The sequence below is a fragment of the Sceloporus occidentalis genome, unplaced genomic scaffold (assembly GCF_023333645.1).
Source record: "Sceloporus occidentalis isolate IW3139 unplaced genomic scaffold, rSceOcc1.0.p SCAF_1, whole genome shotgun sequence".
In the NCBI taxonomy this organism is placed as follows: domain Eukaryota; kingdom Metazoa; phylum Chordata; class Lepidosauria; order Squamata; family Phrynosomatidae; genus Sceloporus; species Sceloporus occidentalis.
In genome coordinates this window covers 18,188,431-18,210,891 of record NW_028316981.1, presented here as the reverse complement: position 1 = coordinate 18,210,891, position 22,461 = coordinate 18,188,431, and the positions used below count along the sequence as shown (strand labels likewise).

At 42.1% G+C, this 22,461-nt stretch overlaps 1 protein-coding gene across 3 annotated transcripts; it reads right to left on the bottom strand.

Moving 5' to 3' along the window:
- Positions 1-453: 453 nt before the first annotated feature.
- Positions 454-19,404, bottom strand: LOC149321019 (zinc finger protein RFP-like). Of its 3 annotated transcripts, XM_089514646.1 has the most exons (7): positions 18,876-19,404; positions 15,089-15,184; positions 11,020-11,250; positions 8,797-8,819; positions 2,727-2,830; positions 2,151-2,183; positions 454-1,500 (listed from the first exon to the last, which is right to left on the bottom strand). In XM_089514646.1, exons 1-7 carry the CDS (start codon positions 19,293-19,295, stop codon positions 908-910), a joined length of 1,500 nt encoding a protein of 499 aa, XP_089370772.1. In that variant the 5' UTR covers positions 19,296-19,404; the 3' UTR covers positions 454-907. The 3 variants fall into 3 exon arrangements, with proteins under 3 accessions (XP_089370772.1, XP_089370781.1, XP_089370791.1); XM_089514655.1 differs by lacking the exon at positions 2,151-2,183; XM_089514665.1 differs by lacking the exon at positions 15,089-15,184.
- Positions 19,405-22,461: the final 3,057 nt, after the last annotated feature.

Here is a 22,461-nt window from a genome sequence, read left to right as displayed (position 1 = left end):
ATATAGCAAGGGTCATGCCCACCTTGTGGGCTTCACACTCAAGTGACGGGATCTGCACAGAGGTTTGCAACCAAGTGGCATCGTACTTTCTTGTCACTTCATGGGTTAACAGCATTGGGGCTTGAGGTATGGGCTTCAGGCAGTGATCATGTTGGTCAGTGACAGAATCTGATCCAATCTGGGCCAAGTCTTCTACAGCTGTAACCAACAAAAGTTGTAGCCCATAAAATCCAAACTTGCAAGTGTCTGTGGATTATTTGCCATAGCACCTCTCTCGCGTTTACAGCTGAGTTCCACAAATATTGTGGCCAGAGAGGAAAAGGCTAAACTTTTCCTTTCTGCATCCTGCAGTTCTATGGAAGAAGTTCAGGACGGGTGTAAAGTGGGGAGAACAAACACTTCATGTGGGATGAAAATTGCCCCTTTTAGGACAAAAAGTAAAGGCTGCAGTAGTAGATTGAAGGCAACATTTTATTTAAGAACACACCAGGCATGATGTTAGCATTGAAAGTGAGCAATCTGGGACTGAACCAAGCATGCATTCTACCATTTATTGCAGTTTTTGAAAGTGTACGCAGAAGCAGTACACCATAATTAAACATTACTAAGCAAACCATCAAGCAAAAATTATTTATATTGAACATGTGCAGAGATCCCTACCATATCACAAAAACACCAGCATATGGATGACCCTATATGTAGTCAAAAGCAATCATTTTTTTAAAAGGAGAATATGCTCTTTAGAGAGGAGAAAAATAAAGCATTACCAAGGTTGATTCATCCCTGGCAAGAACTAGAAAATCTAGTGTCCTTTCTTCAACTTCAACATCCATTCCTTTATCAAGGCTTGGTTTAACCCAGGTCGAATTTTGCCACTCTGAAGTTTAGTTTGTGCAAACCAGGAGCCTCATCCCATTTTGCCTACACTGAACCAAGAATTGATTTCCTCCCCAGCAAATGAAATGTTGAGGAAAGTATGAATGGTAGTATTGTCCTGACAATCAACAAAAGTCAATGATCCGTCCTCATAATTCAGGGACACACGGATCCTCTTCCTTGTTGGGAAATTCTCCCAGAAAGTATCTGGTTTGCCAGAAAGGGGTGTGACTAATGCGTCTTTGTGAGACAAGGGGTATGGTTTCAGAGACATTTTAGAAGAAGAGAATTCATACATCCCATTAGGAGACGCACCTATAGCCCAGAGTCCTTGGTTGAAACTGAAAAGACTATCATCCCTTAAAGACTCTTTAGCCACCCCTAAAGCCCAGACCTTCTCAGCCCCTGCATCCACAATCCAAGAATGACTCCCTGATGTTATTCTCTCCACTCCCATAACGGAGGACCAACAACACAACTGAATGGGCTTTCTGAAAAGTTTCCAAGCTGTTTTTTCAGGCTGGAGAGACATTTGCAGCATTGATGTTGACACAGGCTCTTGTAGATTGGATGCTGATGGGTTCTCTGTCGATAGGACTAGTGTGGGAATTGTCATGTCTTCGGCTGTAGGAAAAGAGAGGAGAAGCAAATAAGTGGAAGGTTAGATACTGGCAATGGCAAAGCAAGACACATCTAGTGATTCCATGTGTCTCAGAATGTAAAGCACACTATTAGAAAGATTGTTTCCTTATAACAATCAGTTTAGAAGGCAGAGGTAATATTGCGATTACAGTACTGAGCTGTCTGTCTGTCACTGGGCATCACTGATTCTCTCCTTGACACTGTGTATATATAAAGAGGAGACCTCATCCATTCATTTCATTTCATTTGTATGCTGCCAAGGAACCCACAGCCCTGAGACATCAAGACTTGAACCAGGGTAAGTGGAGGGGGGGGGAGTTCTTTCATTCAGAGCATTGCTGTAAGTTGAAGATAACTTGATAGCACACAGCAATAGCAACAAAGATCCTCTGGGGGAAATTGCAGACTTTATGGTTTAGAAAAGGGAGGAATGACAGGGAGGAATACAGGTTATAACATTCTGCATGGTATGAAGAAAATGGTCTGTAACGTAAAGGAGGGAAGCAAGAATTACATCCATTGACCAAATAAAAGTAAGTTGTCAAACTTTTCACAGTCTGTGGTGATGCTTTGTATCATATCAAGCTTGTCAGTAAAAAGGGAGGGGAGCAAATATAACCATAGAACTTTACCTTTCTTTTCTTGAGGTCCGGCAAGCACAGTATCTGAGGAAGGTAAGAACGAAAAGCAAGAAATGAAAGCTGTCTTGCCAGTTTACAAGGCACTAGGTGGCTTAGATGTGTGCCAAATTTCATGTTAAGATCATTCTGTTTAGTTGTAGTATTTCTGTTGTTTTGTTTTTGCAGCATACGATTACTTGAAGCCACCATGGGACTGCAGTGAGGAGGTAAAAGCCACCTTTTTGGTGGCCGAAGAAGGAGCAGATTTTTTTTCCGCTCCTTTTTTGGCCAGGTTGAAGGCAGACTGGGGCCACAGCGTGTGGTTGCCACAGCCCCAATCCATCTTTGGAAGGGGTGGCTTCAGGTCCGAGTGTTTCGGTCCTAAGGACCAAAACCCATTGCAGAAATAATCCAGTTTAAGACCATTTTAACTGCCCTGCCTCAGTGATAGAGAATCCTGGAAATTGTAGTTTATTGTCACACCAGAGCTCTTTGACAGAGAAGGCTAAATGTCTCCCAAAACTACAGTTTCCAAATTTATATATTTTAGCACCTTTCTAAAAAATTCAGACATTGACTCTTGATTACCTTTGAATTCCTTCATGACAGTCTCCAAGAAAGGGTGCATTTTAAATAACCTTGCAGTGCTTTCCTTTACTAGAGGAGTACCTCTAGGTTCCTTTCTGGTACATCTAGGGAGAAGCAACAGGAAATTAGTTGCTACCATTGTCTGGTTTGCTGCTTCAGCAACAGAGTTATGGAGAAAATAGGAAACAGATATCACAGCCAGACAACGCAATAAGTCATTCAGTTTCAGAGCTTCAAGGTAAGGAGTTACAAGTAAAAAGTTGCTTTTATTTAGTTCCTTTTCCCAATAAAAAAAGAAAGACATTTGCCATAATTTTGAACATAAGGTGTAAAAAAATTTTATATAAGTATTTTTGACAACATACTTTCAAAAGACTTTCTGAAAATATTTATATAAGAGCAGTGGTGTCACTAGGGTTAGCATCACAGGTATAGTAACTCATGATCCCACACACAGCCCATTGGCTTCCTTCTACAGCAAACGATACAGCCTCCTTAGTAATGTTTTTTTATATTAACATTACTCATAAATTGTAATTCCCATATATCTCTGAATGTAATGGCAATAGTTGTCACATAAACAACTAGAAAAATTAAAATTATAGCCTTTAAATTACAATATTTAAAGCTTGGTAGGACGTACTCCCACACAGACCCTAATGCATTTATATGTATATGGTTTCATGTGGTTAAAGTGAAAATTTTTAAATTATTTTTAAAATTATTTTACATTTTAATCAACCTCAGTTGCAAATAGAGATATAATGGAATTGTTGTCATGTGCCTTCAAGTTGTTTCCAATTTATAGCGACCCTAAGGCAATCCTATGATGGGGTTTTCTTGGCAAGATTTGTTTAGAAGAGGTTTGCCATTGCCTTCTCTTAGGGACCCCTGATAGTGCAGTGGGTAAATGCTGGTACTACAGCCACAAAAGTTATAAGTTCACAACATTGTGAGTTCAATCCTGGAGTGTTCCAACAGGTCCATTCAGCCTTCCATCCTTTTGCCGGTCAGTAAAATGAATATTTATTTGTTATTTATTTCCAGGATAAATCATACCTTTCTCTCACAATGGTAGTACCCAGCTTGTTGGGAGCAATTGACTTACACACTGTAAACTACATAGAGAGTGCTAGTCCACTGATAAATAGTATAGAAATGTACTTGCTATTGCTATTCCCCTGAGGCTGAGAGAGTGTGACTTGCCCAAGATCACCCAGTGGGGTTCACAGCTCAGCTGGAAATCAAACCCTGATCTCCAGAATCGTAATCCAACACTCAAAGCACTACACCAGGGGTCCCCAACCTTTTTGACTTGCGGAGCCCTTTTTTAAATCACTTTCTATGGTGGAGCCCCTAGGAGGCCTGTGTTTTACAGTTTAATAGTCTTTAGATGCAGTGTTTCTTATTCTTTAATTTCATTCAATTTTTATTTGTTTCATTTTCCTGGAGCAGCCATGGAGCACCTAGGAAGGGCATACGGAGCCCTAAGGACTCGTCAGAGCACAGGTTGGGAACCCCTGCTGAACACCATGCTGGCATACTGGGCATATAAACTACTGAAGGGATAAGTAACCTGCAGTCAAAATGGTGGATGTATGAATGAATGAATGAATGAAAATTTATTTATATACCGCTATTCCTACATAGATCATAGCAGTTTACAACACAAAATAATACAATTACAACAACACACATCCCAACAGTGCAACAAACTACCCCATCAATTAAAAATTATACAAAATAATCTAAAAACCATTATATTACAACCACTAAAACCATAGCATTAAAACCATTAAAACCATACAACAAAATAGCTGGATCGAACAATGTGCAACAAGGGAGGAGAGGATGGTATTAAGGCACATGGGGGAAAGCTTGACAGAAAAGAAAGGTCTTCAAATTTCTTCTGAATAAATCGAGAGAGGTGACTTCTGAATAAATCGAGAGAGGTGAGCTCGTCGGGCAGGGAGTTCCAAATTTGCAGGGCCGAGATGGAAAATGCCCTCTGTGAAGATGAAATATATCTTGACTTTGAACTCTTAACAGATGTTTTCCGCCCGATCTGAGAGTGCAGGGCGGACTGTTTGGGGAGAGGCAGTCCTCCAAGTACCCTGGGCCCAAGCCATTTAGGGCTTTATAGGTAATTACCAACACCTTGTATTGCGCCTGGAAGCGAATGGGCGGCCAATGTAGATCTTGCAGTATAGGTGTTATATGGCTAGTCCTGGAACATCCAGTGACCAGCCTTGCTGCCATATTCTGAACCAATTGTAACTTCCGGGTTTGGTACAAGGGTTGCTCCATGTAGAGCGCATTGCAGAAATCCAACCGAGAGGTTACCAGAGCATGTACCACCGTTTCCAGGTCCCCCCGGCCCAGGTAGGGTCGCAGCTGGCATATCAGCCGAAGCTGATAACAGGTACTCCTGACCATCGCATTCACCTGAGATGTAAGGTGGAGCGACGAGTCCAGAAGCACCCCCAGACTGCGAACTGAGTCCTTCAAGGGGAGCGTGACCCCGTTCAGGACAGGTGGACAAATACCCATCCCTGGGCCAGGGGAACCTATCATGAGTACTTCCATTTTCTCTGGATTCAGGCTGAGTCTGTTTTCCCTCATCCAGCCCATTACCGACTCCAAGCAGGCATTTAGAGGAGAGATGCCATCCCTAGTCACTGCATCAGTCGGAGACACAGAGAAACATATTTGGGTGTCATCAGCGTACTGATAACACCACGGTCCGTGTCTCCGGATGATCTCTCCCAGCGGCTTCATGTAAATGTTAAATAGCATGGGAGACAAAATCGCTCCCTGAGGGACACCAGATGTAAGGGCCCTCTTATCGGAACAACAGTCCCCCAGCTGCACCATCTGGAATCTACCCGAGAGGTAGGAACGGAACCACTGCAGCGCAGTGCCCCTGATACCTAACTCCCTCAGGCGTTCCAGAAGGATACCATGGTCAATGGTATCGAAGGCCGTTGAGATGTCCAAAAGCACCAACAGGGACACGCTACCCCTGTCCATGCCTAGATGAAGATCATCGACTAAGGTGTGCATGGCAGTCTCAACTTCATAGCCCACCCGAAAGCCGGTTTGAAATGGGTCTAGAAAATCTGTTTCATCCAAGATCCTTTGAAGCTGAAAGGCAACCGCCCTCTTGATCACCTTCCCTAAAAAAGGCAGCAGCGAAACAGGCCGATAATTATTCCGAATCGGGGGGTCTAGGGAGGGCTTTTTTAACAAAGGTTTTACAACAGCCCTTTTTAAACTAGATGGAAACCGTCCTTCCCTGAAAGATGAATTAATAATACGGTGCAACATATCAGTTACAGCCGTTCCCCCCTGAACTGCCAGCCATGAAGGACAGGGATCGAGAGAGCATGTCGTCTTCCTAACACTACAAAAAATCTTGTCCACATCCTCGGTACTAACAGACTCAAAATGATCCATTATTATTATTAACCTTTATTTATAAAGCGCTGTAAATTTACACAGCGCTGTACATACAATCTTTTTAATTGGATGGTTTCCTGCCCTCAGGCTTACAATCTAAAAAGACACGACACAAAGGGAGTGGTGGTGGGGAAGGGGCCTGTCTAGTAGGATAATACATATAAAATACATAGCAATATAGGAAATGATTCAATAAAACAGGCAACAAAAGAGCATCAAATAGCAAGCGACAATTATGCAATGCCTGGGAACGCTGCCCTGAACAGGAGTGTAACAGAGTCCACGGAAGCTCTGGAGACCTCTACTCTAGATTCTGAACAAATACTGGCGTCGAGATCAGCCCTTATCCGAGAGATTTTATCCGCGAAGAAGTTGTTAAACTCGTCACAGCAGGCTTTGGGTGGTTCCAAAATAGGATTCAGGGAGGGGGGCAGCTGGGTAAGCTCTCTCACTACCCTGAACAGCTCTGCCAGACGCGACTCCGCGGACGCAATACGTGCAGCATAGAACGAATGCTTTGCTGCACTTATTGCTACTCTGTAGGCCTTCAAAAGAGAGTCTAGGAGTGCCTTGTCAGCTAAGTGCTGGTGTCTTCACCAGTTGCGCTCTAGTCATTGCAGAACCTGCTTCCTTTCCCTGAGATCTTCCGTGTACCAGGGTTGTTTTTTGGAAGCAGGCCTGAAAGGACGCTTGGGAGCGATACTGTGTATAGCCCTGGAGAGATCTGTATCCCAGGTGTTAGTCAGGGCATCAACAGAATCGCCGTCAGTTCCAACCATATACCCCTCTAGGGCTTCTTGGAACCTTTTCGGTTCCATCAGCCTTCGAGGGTAGACAATCCTAATAGGTCCGCCACCCCTGGGAGGGATGTAGAGCCATCCACAAAAGGAATGTTGTGGGGATGTAGCAGTCACACAACACTGGGAGACTTCTCAACTAAACAGTTAGGGGAAAGACAATACAGTTGGCCTTCTGTTTTTGTGGCGGATCCGTTCCGGACCCCCCCTCTCCCGCGAAAATGGAAGCTCATGCATATTCAAGCACCATAGACATGAATGGGGCATGTGCCAGTGCGCATGCCCCATTAAAAATAGTGGAGGTCGCCCCTTCATGGATTTTAGTTAGCAGGGGCAACTGTACTCCAGAGTACAGTAAACTTATTCCTGTGTATGTGCCTTTTGACTGAAGAGTGGGTATAAGTAAATTATTATTATTATTATTATTATTATTATTATTATTATTTGGAACACAACTCAATGAGTAGTTGAACCATGTTGGCCCATTTTATTTTTATTTTTAATATTAATTAATTGATTGATTGATTGATTGATTAATTCATTAATTTCTATGCCACCTTTCTCCCACAAAGGGAAGCAAGGTGGATATCAAGATAAAAACACTTTAAAAGACTTTACAAGAAAAAATTAAAAACAATTAAAATAATCCAGTTAAAATACTATAAAATTAACATTCAAAACATACAAAAGTTAAAAACACAGCTAAAACACGCAGCCCATATAAAAGCTACCTGTCGTGATTTTTTAAAAGCCCACCTGAATAACAACATTTTTATTCGTAGGCATCAGCAGGGGGGAGAACTGAGACTTCAGTCCGCACCAGGACCACCACAAGTGTTTGTGGATTGCGGGTTTCGACCCTCAAAGGCAAGCAGGGAAGGGGCCAGCCTAACCTCCCATGGAAGGGCCTTCCAGAGGTTGGGAGCAGCCACCAAGAAGGCTCACTCTCATGTCCTCTCCAAGCGAGCCTGGGATGGTGGCAGGACCAAATGAAAGCCTTCTCCTGAAGATCTTAGGGCTCTGGGCAGGTTTGTATGGGGAGATCCAGGCCTGTTACAGACTGCCAAAATAAAGCTGCTTCGGGTCTCTTTGGAGGTATGCTGTTTAAATGATGCATGCATCCTAAAAATCCGGAAGCTGCACCAAAGCTGCACTCCAGTGCTTAGGAATGGAGTGTGGCTTTGGTGCGACCTCCGGACTCTTAGGACCCATGCATCATTTAAATAGCATACCTCCAAAGAGACCCGAAGCAGCTTTATTTTGGCAGTCTGTAATAGGCCACAGTCTCTCAAATAGTCTGGACCTAATCTGTACAGGGCTTTAAAGGTCATGACCAGCCCTATGAATTATGCCTGGAAATGAATTGGTAGCCAGTGAAGCTTTTCAGAAAGGGAGTCATATGCTCCCTATAACTGGTCCCAGTCAGCATTCTAGCTGCAGTGTTTTGAACCCACTGAAGTTTCCAAACAGTTTCCAAAGGCTGCCCCATGTAGAGTATGGCTTAATGCTCTAGTATAATGCTTAATGATTCATGTTATCTGCAAACTTGCCATAATTGGGTAGATATGAAGGGATCACAGCTTATAAACTCTTCCTCTTTTTGCATGCACACTCTCTTTATGTTTTATCTTCATTTTAAGTAAAACATGGTGTTCTTATGAGGCAGCATTTGGTACTCAGCTCCAAATCAAGCTTCAGTTCAGATGAAGATGGAAATTTTTACCTGGATATCTATAACTGTTCTCTCTTACCTTACCTTGGAGAGATATGACATTCATATATTGCCCCCTTCCCAGCATAAGAAAGCTACATACCTTTCCAAAGTACTTTTGATATCCTAGAAGGGGGGAAAAGGTATGGGAAGAGAAAAATAATTTAGTCACATGCAGCAAAGATTCCTAATACTGTGGTAGAGGACATATTCTCTCTCTCTCTCTCTCCACACACATATACATATATACATTCAAACACATATATTTCCATAACATAAAACACACAAAGGATTAAAACAATACATATACTACACAATTACACACTTAACAAAACAAACTATTAACTCTACACCTGCAAAAACTACACACTACTAAAATAGAACATGTGATAGTATTACAACATCTAGTACAGAAGTATTCTCACACTGGCCAATCTCTTTATGCAGCATTCATTGATTTTAAGTCTGCTTTTGATACTGTTTCCAGATCTAGACTTTGGGGAAAACTCAATCATACTTCCATAGATAAACGCCTTCTCTTGTTATTTGTTAAAATCCATGAGAACACTAATTTAAAGGTGAGATGTAGCCCCCAAGGACATGCCACAAAGGAGATATAAGTCAGGAAGGGAGTCAGCCAGGGATGTGTTTTGGCTTCAGTTCTATTCAACTGTTATATAAACTTGTTAATCTCCTTTCTATTATATAAACTCGTTAATCTCCTTCCTTCCATCCCCCCCAAGTTAGCCAATAGACATATTAATTTACTATTATATGCTGACGATGCAGTTATCTTATCATTGACCCCTATAGACCTTAAGAGAGCTTTAAAATCTCTTGCTCACTTCTGCACTGAAGAAATGACTAAGCCTAGGATTCTTACCTTTTCAAAATGCCCTAAATTGAGAAATGGGTGCTGGAAGGGCAGTCTATTGAACAGGTTAAAACCTTTAAATATTTAAATATTTGGGGATTGTATTTCAGTCTCAATGCCTAAAGAACGGCTAATGTTATTCAAAATTATTTTTTCACCAAGGGAGCTCACTTTATTCCTGCCACAACTTTTTACAGCCAAAACACAATCTCAGTTGTTATACGGAGCCCAACTAGTGGTCAACGACTGACAAAATTTTACTACTACACACTACTAGCACAAATTCATTGTAAGACAAAGGCAACAAATGACTTCCAACTTGCCAGTTTACGATATCAAGCTTGCCACTCCATTATCTTCTAGCGTTATTTATTTTTTATTTATTACATATTCAAATAGTAATTTGATTATCCTGGTGAATTTAACCAGTTCTTCCTAGTTCACCATCTGAAATAGTCTCCATCTCTGTCAGTATGAAAACTACTTGCCTTCTCCCTACCTCTATCTCTACTTATCAAGGAAAATCTGTTTTATCTAAGAATGGAGCAGCTTGTGTCTTAACATGACAAAGCAATCTGTCAACTACTGCAAGATTTAAAAAAATATATATTTAAATACGCATTTAAAAAAAGAAAAAGAAAACACACAGTTTTATTCAATCACTCCCTTGCCTCAAATGCCTCAGATTGAGTCTTTCCTCAGAGCAAGGTATTGTTGGAGGACAGCCCTGGGAAGCTGTGCTGTTGCTGTGTAAACATTCTCTAGAGCAGTGGTTCTCAACCTGTGGGTCGTGACCCTTTGGGGGGGTCGAATGACCCTTTCACAGCGGTCACCTAAGACCATAGGAAAACACATACAGTATTTTCAATGGTCTTAGGAACCGAGACACAGCAATTTTATGGCTGGGGATCCCAACAACATGAGGAACTGTATTAAATGGTTGCGGCATTAGGAAGGTTGAGAACCACTGCTCTAGAGCCTTATTGCATGACAGAAGAAAGCCAAGACAAAGTGGGAGAGAAGCAGCTTTCTCTTGCCTCTCTGCTTACGTATAGCACTTCCATTCTCATTCCCAAGGGAGCTCGTCAAACAAATGTGTCTTTTGTCTAACAGATTTTTTCAGCAAGACAAAAGGCACATTTTTACGATCATTGGGAATGAAAACAGAAGTGCTACAACGTCATGTGGAGTGGCAAGGGGAAAGCCGCTTCTCTCCCACTCCATCTCGATTATCTTTTTTCATGTGATAAGGCTCTTACAATGGCAATGGAAATCAATCTAATTAGCATAACAACAACAACAACAACAACTATGAATAATAAACTACCTTAAAAATCAGGATCTTGATATACCTATCAAAGCAATCCGTTGCCTGACAGAATATGCAGGCAAGCTGTAGGGGAGACCATTCCATAAAAGACAACTAGGCTGTGTCTGTGTACTAAAGCTCACCTGAAAGAATTCTTTTTCTGGTTGATTATGCTTCCACTGTAGCTCCTTGATAAGTTTGTCTACAGAGGAAATTTCCTCTGTAAGGTTTGCAATCCTTTCATTTACATTGTCCCTAATTTCTTTTTCCAGATCTTTTAGTTTAGCCAGTAGTAGAAGCTCTTGTTCATTCAGAAACTGGTGCAATTGCTTAAAATCAGCCACAATGTTCTTTCTGTCTGTTTCTGTCTCTTCCTGTAATAAAAGAGTGAGACTAAGGAAAAGAGAGCATTTCACTGGGTACATTTCCCAATCCACGCACCCACTTTTTTTTTTTTAGATATACAGTAGTTGGAAAGCAGTTATAACAATATTGTTGTTGTTTGAAGAATGGTTAATATATGGCCCAGGAGATTTATCCATTTTAGGCAATAATATCTTTCCTGATCAGCAATCACACAATAAGCAGTGCTAGTCTGGCTCTATCTTTCCCCCATTTACATGGGAATGGGCAGGTGTTTATAAATCCACCCCCCCCCCCCCGCAACACAAGACCTGCTACTGGCATACGCTCCTTACCTTGCCACGCCATCACTGATACTGAGAAGCCCCCCGTTGATGTATCTGATGCAGAAATGGGGCATCTGGCTGCACCCACATGGCCAGGCACCCTGTTTCCATGTTAGATGCAATAACCAAAGGCTTATCGGTACCAGCAACAGAATGGAAAACAAAGAACATGGGTAGGCATATACAGACAGGGGCTGCCATGGAGTTTCCAAGAAATTCCACAGCAAACCAGGGGTGAAATTGATCTTGGGTAAAGGCTGTTTACCCTGGGATCTGTGTCCAGTCTAGTAGGATTGGGCCTGATCCTGGCCACAGGGTTTTGTCCTGTCTCATCTGAACTGGATGACATGAGGATGGGGAAACACAGGCCTTTGGACCCATGTGGACAATAAGAGCCAAATCACACATCTAGGAAGATGTTTATTTCCCTCCTCTGAAACATATTTCCTTCAGGCATACAATTTGGTCACAGTCTAAGCAATCAAATTCAAACTTTTCTCAATTCATCCCTAGTCTAATTCAAACCCTTTTCTAACTCTGCTCAGCCCCTAGGCTAACAAACTCCCCATTCACACTGAAAAATCCCAATTCTCATTCACTGAGTCTCATTCACCAGCCTTATGCAAACCTCCTCAAACATCCCACCAATCAGCATTCATTTCAGCATTTCATTCTCTACTCTCTCCTAACAGGTACTTACTGTATATACTCATCTATGGCCTGTACAGACTGGCGCAAAGCGCTGGCCTGTGGGCAGAGCCACGGCACAGTGTCCGCATGCTGGACGCCGTGACCCCACCGCCATGGCGCCATTTTGGTGCATGCTGGTCAACATGGTGCATGCCATGATGACACACCTCTAGTATTCCAAACGACACAGCGCCAAAGGAGTGTCATCATACCGCATGGCGGTGGCTATAGTGCCCCTTTGAGGCCACAAAAAGGAACAGGCTCTTACAAAGATCTCAGGTGATCTTTTGTGGGCCAAGGCTAATGCCTTTATTCTGTCCTCTATTGAACACTGTCTCTTACTTGATATACTTTCTGACCTCGGGTTCTTGGACTCTGTTCTCAGTTGGTTAAATCTTATTTGTCAGACAGATCTTTTGCAGTGGTCATGGGTGGTCAGACTTCGTCTCCCATTCCATTACCTGTTGGAGTTCCACAGGGCTCTGTTTTGGGTTCCCTATTGCTCTGTCTTTACACACTGTCCTTAGGCAAACTCATAGGTTATTTTCGCTTTTCTTATCATCTGTACGCCAACGACACTCAGCTGTATCTTTCCACCCCTGATCTTTCTCCAGGTCTCGAACAGCAAGTTTCATTTTGTCTTACAGCTGTTTCACAGTGGATGCGACACTGGCGTTTGAAGCTCAGTATGTCTAAAACCAAGCTTCTTGTTTTTCCACCGAAGCCTACTGTGCAATATTCCTTTTCTATTCTTGTTAACTATATATCTATTCGACCTATGCAGGAAGCCTGCAGTCTTGGTTCTATTTTTTATTCTTCCCTGTCATGTATCCCCCAGATTCAGGTCATAGCCAAGGCATGCAGATTCTTTCTCTATAATATCGCTAAATCCAACCGTTTCTTTCAGCCTCTACTGCCAAGATTCGGGTCTATGCCCTAGTGGTTTCGTGACTGGATTTTTGTAACCTCCTTCTGGCTGGGCTTCCTCTTGTTCACCCTCCATCCTTTAATTCTGTCCAGCATTCAGCTCCCCCTCCCTTTCTTTTTTCGTTACAAACTTCTGTTGATGACTTTTAAAGCCCTCATGCACTGACCCCTCCTTATTTATCAAAGCTTCTTTTTCCTTACCTTAGCAATAGCAGTAGCAAGTACAGTGCACCCATGTTATATGCAGGTGCACTATATGCGGCTTTCAGCTGAAAGCTGTGCGATGGAAGTGGCAATCGTGCGTGCATTGTGCACATGAGTCCCATTGTTTTCACTGGGGCTCAAGCATACGTCTTACACGGAACGGATCCCCCACATAAGGCAAGGGTGCACTGTACGTTTCTATACTGCTTATCGGTGCACTTAAGCACTCCCTAAGTGTTTACAACTGTAAGCTAATTGCCCCCAATAAGCATGGTACTCATTTTAGGGACCTTGGAAGGATGCAAGCCTGATTCAAGCTTGAGTCTTTGGCTGGTATTTAACTCATAACCTTGTGGTTTGTGAGTGAGTGGCTGCAGTACAGGCATTTAACCACTGTGCCACCAGGGCTCCTCATAAGCATGACTTATTCGGAGGAAGTTTACCATTGCCTCCCTCCCAGGTCTCTTCGTTCCCACTCATGCCCTCCATTCTGGTAGTCAAGGACTGCTGTCCTAGCCAAGGATTTTCACTGCTCCATCCTGGATCCTCTCCTTTTCACTTGCTGCCTCTCACTCCTCGAACCTCTTTCTTTCCTGAGCATGGTTCATCACCTCTTTAGCCAGCTTCAAAACTGAGTTAAAGACAGTACTGTTCAGGGAAGCATTACCAGACATTACATAATTGTTATCCAATGATAATTTAATTTATTGTCTGCTATATTTTATTGTTTGAATGTTAGGATGTATTACTGTATATACTCCTCTATAAGTCTAAAACCTTATACCCCAAAATTGACCCCAAAATCCCAGGTCGATTTATTTACCAGTCACTATGGAAACGTGATAGCAGCTCTTTCAGATTTCCCCAGGCAGTGTGGAGAGGAGTTTAGCAAGAAAGAGCCAAGCAAAAAGAGTCCTGGGTGACTGATTGATATTGCTGTTTGTTTAAGAGTCCCCCTCCTGCCCATGTGTCTGGCTGAAACAATGAAGAAAAGCCTCAATGAGACTCACTCTTGCCATACACACAAACATACATACACTGAAGGAGCCTCCAAGTTTTATCCTCAACCTATCCACAGGTCATGGCAAAATCCATAATTTTGGCCCCCAAACCTGACCTCAACTTATACATGAAGTCAACTTATAGTTGAGTATATACAGTAATATGTATTATGTTTAATTTTTTTTGTAGAATGTATGCCATAGGCAGTTTTATTTTATTTATTTTAAGGGACTGTATGTAAAGCACTGTGTAAATTTATAGTGCTTTATAAATAAAGCTTAATATTATTATTTATCATTATTATTATTAATGCTTTTACTGGCGAGGCCAAGAACTGAATGTTCATCATGCAAGGCATACAAAATGCCACTTTGTGGTGGTGTGTAAAGAGCCAGCATGGTGAGGTGGTTTCAGTGTTGGATTAAGACTCTGGAGACCAGGGCTGAAATCCCTGATCGGCCATGGAAATCCATTGGGTGACCTTGGGCAAGTCACAGTCTCTCAGCCTCAGAGGAAAGCAAAGACAAACCCCCTTTGAACAAATCTTGCCAAGAAAACCCTGTGATAGGGTTGCCGTAAGTTAGAAAGGACTTGAACACACACAACAACAGTGGTGTGGAACTGTGGCCCTTCCCTGGAAGTTACAAATTAATTTTGCAGAGACAGCATATTCGCCAGCTCTTTAAACACATGTACCCACCAGCAGTTTCAGTCTTTCAGCCTTTTTGATCTGTTTGAAATACAAGAGCTGGTTACTTTTAGTCTTCAGCCATTCCACGTGGTTCCAAATTTTGCTCTGGGGAAAGGAATTGATATCTGGGTTAGTTTAGCACAGTCACAGTGATCCACTCAAAAATATTGGAGGCTGTTCAAGGATCCAAGAAGAGAGGGATTAAGAAAACTTGAAAAGTGGGGGAAGTGTGTCTTCCACTATTTATAGCACCCTGCTTTAAAACTCGTCCTCATCATAATCTCCTCATAGTCCATTGGGCTACTTAGCAATTTCTTTCCTCCACTAGTGTTGCATGGTGGTTGGAGTGTAGGTCCAGGACTTGGGGAGATCCAATCTGAAATCAACCATGAAATTCACTGAGTGGCTTTGGCCAATTACTTACTCTCACTCTGACTGATCTATCTCACAGGGTTGTTGCAAGGATAGAATGGGAAAGAGGAGATCTGTGTTAGGATAACTGGAGAAAGGGTGGAATAAAAATACACTTGGCCCTCCATATTCACTAGGGTTAGGGGCACAAGACCCCTGTGAATATGGAAAAGCTGCAAATAACAAAAACACCATGTTTTTACCTGAGAAGACATCTCTCTAGGAATCTCTAGGTCCTCCAGGGCAACTCCATGGTCAACATCCAACAGACACTGACCATAGAACTGCTCTGGAGGAGCTACAAATGCCTAGTAGAGTAGTCTCTCTAGGAACTCTAGGTCTTTTAGTGCAACTTTTGGTTAAAATTGACCATAGAGTTGCACTGGAGGACCAAGAGATTCCTAAAGAGAATATATTAATCAAATCCATGAATAATCTAAGCTGCAAATATGGAGGGATGAGTGTACAATGAATAACTGCCAACACATTGGCTGCATCTGCACTGCAGAAATAATTCAGGCTGATACCATTTTATTTATTTATTTTTAAATATAATTTTTATTAAGTTTTTCATAATTCAAAAAGAACAAAACATTTCCTGAATACATAATCATGCTTTCATATATAAAGATTGTACATTCCAGGATACAAAACAATAACACAAATAAAGGTAAATTAAACTTCCTAGCTTTATTTCCTCCCTTTTTATTTTCCTGACATTGTATGATTTCATGCCAAAATGGACATACACTCACAAATTGATGTATTACTCCCATTTTTTTAGCCATTCATATGGTGTATTCGTAGTATCTTCCCCAACTATATTTAAGAAAAGGTAATTTAAATAACCCTACTTAAGATGAATGATCGAAGTTCGAGCCGGTCGTGCCTTACTATATTATTTACACAACTATATAACTGTAAGGAATTTTTCCATCTTTAATTATTAGTTATAAAAGGGCTTCGGCCAGCCAATTTCCACCTTTTTTTTAAGGTAAGATACCACTTTATTTCATTCCAGCTGTATTTTTTCATTTTTTCCCCCTTTTAAACTATTAGAAATTAAGTCCAGTTGTATAATAGTGTTTAATTTAAGAAGCCATTCTTCTATTTGTAATGCCTTTGTGTCCTTCCAATGACTTGCTATGATCAATCTAGCAGTGGTTATCAAATATAGTATTACCTTCCAGTATCTGCGTTCATCCTCATTTTTAATAAAGAAGGTCATATTCAACAAATAAAGTTCTGGCCTTTTTTTATAACTGATATTAAAGATTTGTTGAATTATGTTATGAACCGCTTCTCAAAAAGATTTAATTTTTATACATCCCCACCACATATGCATCATTGTCCCCTTTGTCTCCTGACATTTCCAGCATTTGTCAGATTTTAGCTTACCCATTTTTTTTAGTCTTGCCGGGGTATAATACCACCTGTTGCTGATCTTAATAAAGTTTTCTTTATAACTTATACATTGGGTAAAGGAGTTTGTACGAGATCAGGCCCTTTCCCATGCTTCCAATGGTATTTTTTTCCCCATATCTTTCGCCCAGTCAACCATATATTGCTTGATTGGCTCTTGAGGCTGATACCATTTTAATTACGACTAAATGCTGTGGAATTCTGGGATTAGTAATTTGTTGTGGCACCAGAGCTCTCTGACAGAGAAAAGCTAAATGGCACCAAACTGCAATTCCCAGAATTTGACAGTACTGAGCCATGACAGTTAATGTGGTGTCAACCTGGATTATTTCTGCAATGTAGATACAGCCAGAGTGTTGAGCTGTATCGAAGACAGTCAGAGCAAACCTAACTTTTATCCTGGAAATCTATGGTGTCAGAGTCAAAATAACAAAATAACCAAGTCAGGCTCATCCCTGTGGGTCAGAAGTGTGGAAGAAGAGGGATATATGATATGTTTTAGTCAAAATCTCTCTCTCTGTGTGTGTGTGTGTGTGTGTGTGTGTGTGTGTGTGTGTGTGTATGTGTGTGTGTACACACTCACATATATAGTTAGTTACTTATTACTGAGTCAACAGTCATCCCAGAATTAGGAGCATACTTATCAAATTTGCAGATGACACCAAATTAGGAGGAATAGCTAATACTCCAGAGGACAGGATCAACATTCAAAATGATCTGAATAGACTAGAAAGCTGGGCCAAAGCTAAAAAAATGAAATTCAACACAGAGAAATGTAAGGTACTGCACTTAGGGCAGAAAAATGAAATGCACAGATATAGGATGGGAGACACATGGCTGAATGAAAGTACATGTGAAAGGGATCTAGGAGTCCAAGTAGACGATAAGTTGAACATGAGTCAACAGTGCGATGCGGCAGCTAAAAAGGCCAATGCAATTTTAGGCTGCATCAATAAAAGTATAGTGTCTAGATCAAGAGAAGTAATAGTGCCACTATATTCTGCTCTGGTCAGGCCCCACCTGGAATATTGTGTCCAGTTCTGGGCACCACAATTCAAAAAGGACATTGAGAAACTGGAGTGTGTCCAGAGGAGGGTGACTAAAATGGTGAAAGGTCTGGAAACCTTGCCCTATGAGGAACGACTCAGGGAGCTGGGGATGTTTAGCCTGGAGAAGAGAAGTTAAGAGGTGATATGATAGCCCTGTTTAAATATTTGAAAGGATGTCATATTGAGGAGGGAGCAAGCTTGTTTTCTGCTGCTCCAGAGAACAGGACCCTGAACAATGGATGCAAGCTACAGGAAAAGAGATTTCACCTCAACATTAGGAAGAACTTCCTGACAGTAAGGGCTGTTCGACAGTGGAATGCACTCCCTCGGAGTGCAGTGGAGTCTCCTTCCTTGGAGGTCTTTAAGCAGAGGCTGGATGGCCATCTACTGGGGATGCTTTGATTTGGATTTCCTGAATGGCAGGGGGTTGGACTGGATGGCCCTTGTGGTCTCTTCCAACTCTATAATGATTCTATGATTCTATGATGAGTGCATTTTCATGAAATGTTTTTGGGAGGCTTTTGTTAACAATTTGTATGTTGTTTCTATCAGTATTACAATACTTTCCGGCAAGCATGCTCTTAGGGCTGTTTACAAGAGCGAACAGTTAAAATGTAAGAATGAATGAATAAAACAGGAAACTAAAAGGCTGCAATAGCCAGGTTAAAATGGGTGAAGCCCTTTTCACTTCTTTTATAAATTCAGAAATGTCTTTAAGTGCTTATTTATATCTCAGTTTCTCAGGGAGCACAAGATGGAGAGTGGACTCTCCATAGACAACTAGTTGGCCACTTTGTGAGAAGAGTGGACTAAATGGGATTCTGGTCTGATCCAACATGCTCTCTTTCACCTCTTTTTCAACAGAAAGCAATCTACATATATTCCCCACTTTCACCCATAGCCACACATATTACCTTATATTCTGCAAAAGCATCCTCCTTTGTAATCACCTTGTGTTCCCTGTGCTCTTTGGATTTGTCACACACCACACAGATGGGAGCTTGATCGTCTTCACAGAAAAGCTTCAAGGGCTCCTGGTGTCTCTCGCAAACTCTGTCCAGAGCTTCTACCCCTTTGGCCATCTGGAGACTAAACTTTTGGACAATTTCCACAATACTTGCCAGTTGCTGGTTTGGCTTGAGGTTTCTCTGCTGGCATGGTTCACTGCACTTAGGGCAACAAGCATCTTTCTCAAAGTCTTGCAAGTACTGGGTGATGCAGGATTGGCAGAAATTATGCCCACAGTCAATGGTCACAGGATCTTTGAAATGTTCCAGGCAAATGGAACAAGTAGTTTCATCACACAGATTGTGGACTAGACTCTTGTCTGCCATTGTGCCTGCCTGGAGTGTAATACTGTAAAAGCCTAACTTTCGTTTCTCAATTTTGAAACACAGCTGGGTGTGTCCATTTCTCAGGCTGACTAATATTATTTCTTCCTGTATAAAAGTACTCTCAGCAAAAACAGAAACTGAAATCATCTGGTAATAATGGGGGGGGGGGGGGGGGGAGATCAAAGAGAGAGAGCACATAAATTCCCATTTAAAAGAAGAAAAGAACCAATTGACACATCCTTTCAACTACAGTATTGTATTTGAGCAGATGAAGAAGCCTCCAGCCCAACTTATCATGGATAAGGGGAGCAAAGCATATCAACCTCTCCTTTCTATTTTTCAGGCTTCAGAAGAGCAATGGGAAAGCCAGCCTTGTTTTCCAATGCTTTTTGAATTTGTTAAATGTTGCCTATAATGTTTTATATGTTGGCTAAATAAGAAGCAGCAAGGTGTAGTGGTTTGAAGACTGAACTACAAACCTGGAGACCAGGGTCCAAATCCCCATTGGGTGACCTAGGGGAAGTCACACGCTCTCAGCCTCAGAGAAAGGCAATGGTAACACACACACACACACCCAAACAAATATTATGAAGAAAACCCTGTAATAGGTTTTCCTTAGGCTGCCACAATTCAGAAGCCACTTGAAGGCACCCAGCAGTAACTAGTTGAACATCTTCAGCCCTCTTGGCAATATCTCTTCCTTCCATCAGGTGAGAAAGATTACTCAGAGGCAAGAAGTGGCAAGGAATTGCCATTAAAGTGTATGGGATGGATTTTAGACAAATGCTTGTGAAGCTAGGCTCAGGGGCTATTCAGACAGTGAAAATAATCCATGTAGAATCTGGGTTGAATCTTTGTTGTTCACATGCATTTAGAATGTATCTGATTAAGTTTGAGGGAGAGGGCTGACAAAACTCCCACTTAATCCAGGACAATCAATCTCAGTCCCTTGCCGCCCCCCCCCCCCCCCCAGCTTTTCTAAAAGATTTACATTGTTGGCTGTTTGAATAACTAATACAAACAGACCAAACATAAATCAAGATAAAACTGCATGCCTTGAATGTGTTTGAAATTCATCCATATCGTTGACTCCATTTTTATTCAAGCACTTGCATACATAAGCAACCAAACTTGCACAGATGTGCAGAGATGCAATCCCATATGTGAACAAGCCCCAAATACGTGAACAAGATTATTACATCACCACATTAAAAACAAATGACCCCTCAGTTTCAGTCCTTGCCCCCAACCTAGTCCTGTCACCTTCCTTTCTATCCTTTTGTTCTGCCAAGATAATTGACTCATTCATATCTCCTGTCTTATTTGTTGCTGTTTCTGAAGGACTTAATTAGCTCTTTCTCAATTTAGCTTAACCAATTATGCTAATTTTCTGTCGTAATTCACTCCCATAGGAGTCTGTTACAATTAGCTTGTTTCTTGAGTGCTTCTATCAGACATGCTGCTCTTTCCTCCACCTGCAATCCTCACTTGTCTTTTCCTTCCATCTTGTTTGGCCCTTTCTTACTTTCTATCCGCACTAATGCAATTGAAATTGAATTAGCACTCCATTTCCGGATTGGCTAGTATATGTTCTTGATAAGTTGCCACAGGTTCTGTCCCCACTGCTATTCTGCTTATTCATCACTCTGCCAGTACACTTCCATTCTCAATCCAAAGTGCTTGTGAAGACATTTCAAGCCCTAGAGGACTCGGGACCTTGATCTCTCAGGAGTCCTTTGATTGTGCCTTCCTGCATGGCGGGGGTTGGACTGGAAGGCCCTTGGGATCTCTTCCAACTCTAGGATTCTGTGATTCCATGATCCCTGAAGGAGCACCTCTCCATGTATATGCTTGCCCCAGGACTGAGGTCTCACCAATTGTGAAATGTTGAGCTTCTGAGGGAGTCCTGGCAAAGCTCTCAGATCTCAGGGAGCCCAGCTAGCACAATGCTTGCTTTATTTAGGTGCCAAATGAAACATGGCTAGTCACTAAAGCAATGATTCCCAAAATGAGCACATGGGGGTGTTGGAAAGCTCTAGGGCAATGCTTCTCAACCTTCTTAATGCTGCGACCCTTTAAGACAGTTCCTCATGTTGTGTTGACCCGCAACCATAAAAGATGGATTAAGGAGTGGTGTTTTGGTTCCTAAGAATATTTGGAAATATGTGTTTTCCGATGGTCTTAGGCGACCTCTGTGAAAGGGTCGTTCGACCCCCAAAGGAGTCATGACCCACAGGTTTAGAACTGCTGCTCTAGGGGGGCAGTGAGGGAAAAGAGGGCAGCAGGGTGTGCAGAGGGAAAAGGAGGTGGCAGGGAATTGTGGGGATGAGGGTTGCAGCTTTGTCAGAACTTAGGTGGAAGGTGGTGATGTGCAGGTGCTTCTAGTTCCCTTATTGAAGAGGCACAAAGAAGAGGCAAGGTAAAGGTAAAGGTATTTCCTGTTGACAAAGTTGTCAAGTGGTGCCTGAACATAGGGGTCAATGCTCATCTGTGTTACTAAGCCGAAGAGCCAGTGTTGTCAGAGACTATTCTGTGATACTGTGACCAGCATGATTGCACAGAACGCTATTTGCCTGCTCACTGGAGTGGTACCTTCTTGTCTACTTGCATTTGCGCTTTCAAGCTGCTAGGGTGGCAGAAGCTGGGACTCGTGATGAGAGCTCACCTCATCATGCGGCACTCGGGCCTCGAACTGCCAACCTACCAATCTTGCGATCAACAGAGTCAGTGTCTTAACCACTTGAGCCACCACTCATGTACTGGAAGAAAAATGCTTGTTGGGGTGAAGGAGAAGATTTGAAGCTTGAAGGTTTATGTTGCTGCATTTGCAACCTTTCCTCCTTTCCCACTCTGCCCCTTGCAGCTCTCTCACTCTACTAGTCTCAGTTTAAGACTAGTGTGTAGTGGAGAGGTGGGAAGAAGACAACGAGGCACTTAATTATGCTTAAGACTAGTGTATGGGGTGGGGGAGAGAAGAGGTACTCAGTTCTGCTGCTGTCCTGATGTTTCTATCCTTGCAGTCTGCCCTCCCACCTCTGTGTGTGTGTGTGTCCGCTAGCCTCAGCTTAACATCAATGAGGTGGGGAGGGGGGAGATGAAAAGGCATTTGATTTTTCTGCTTCTGCTACTTCAGAGAGTAGGGAAATCACAACAGGAGACTTATGAC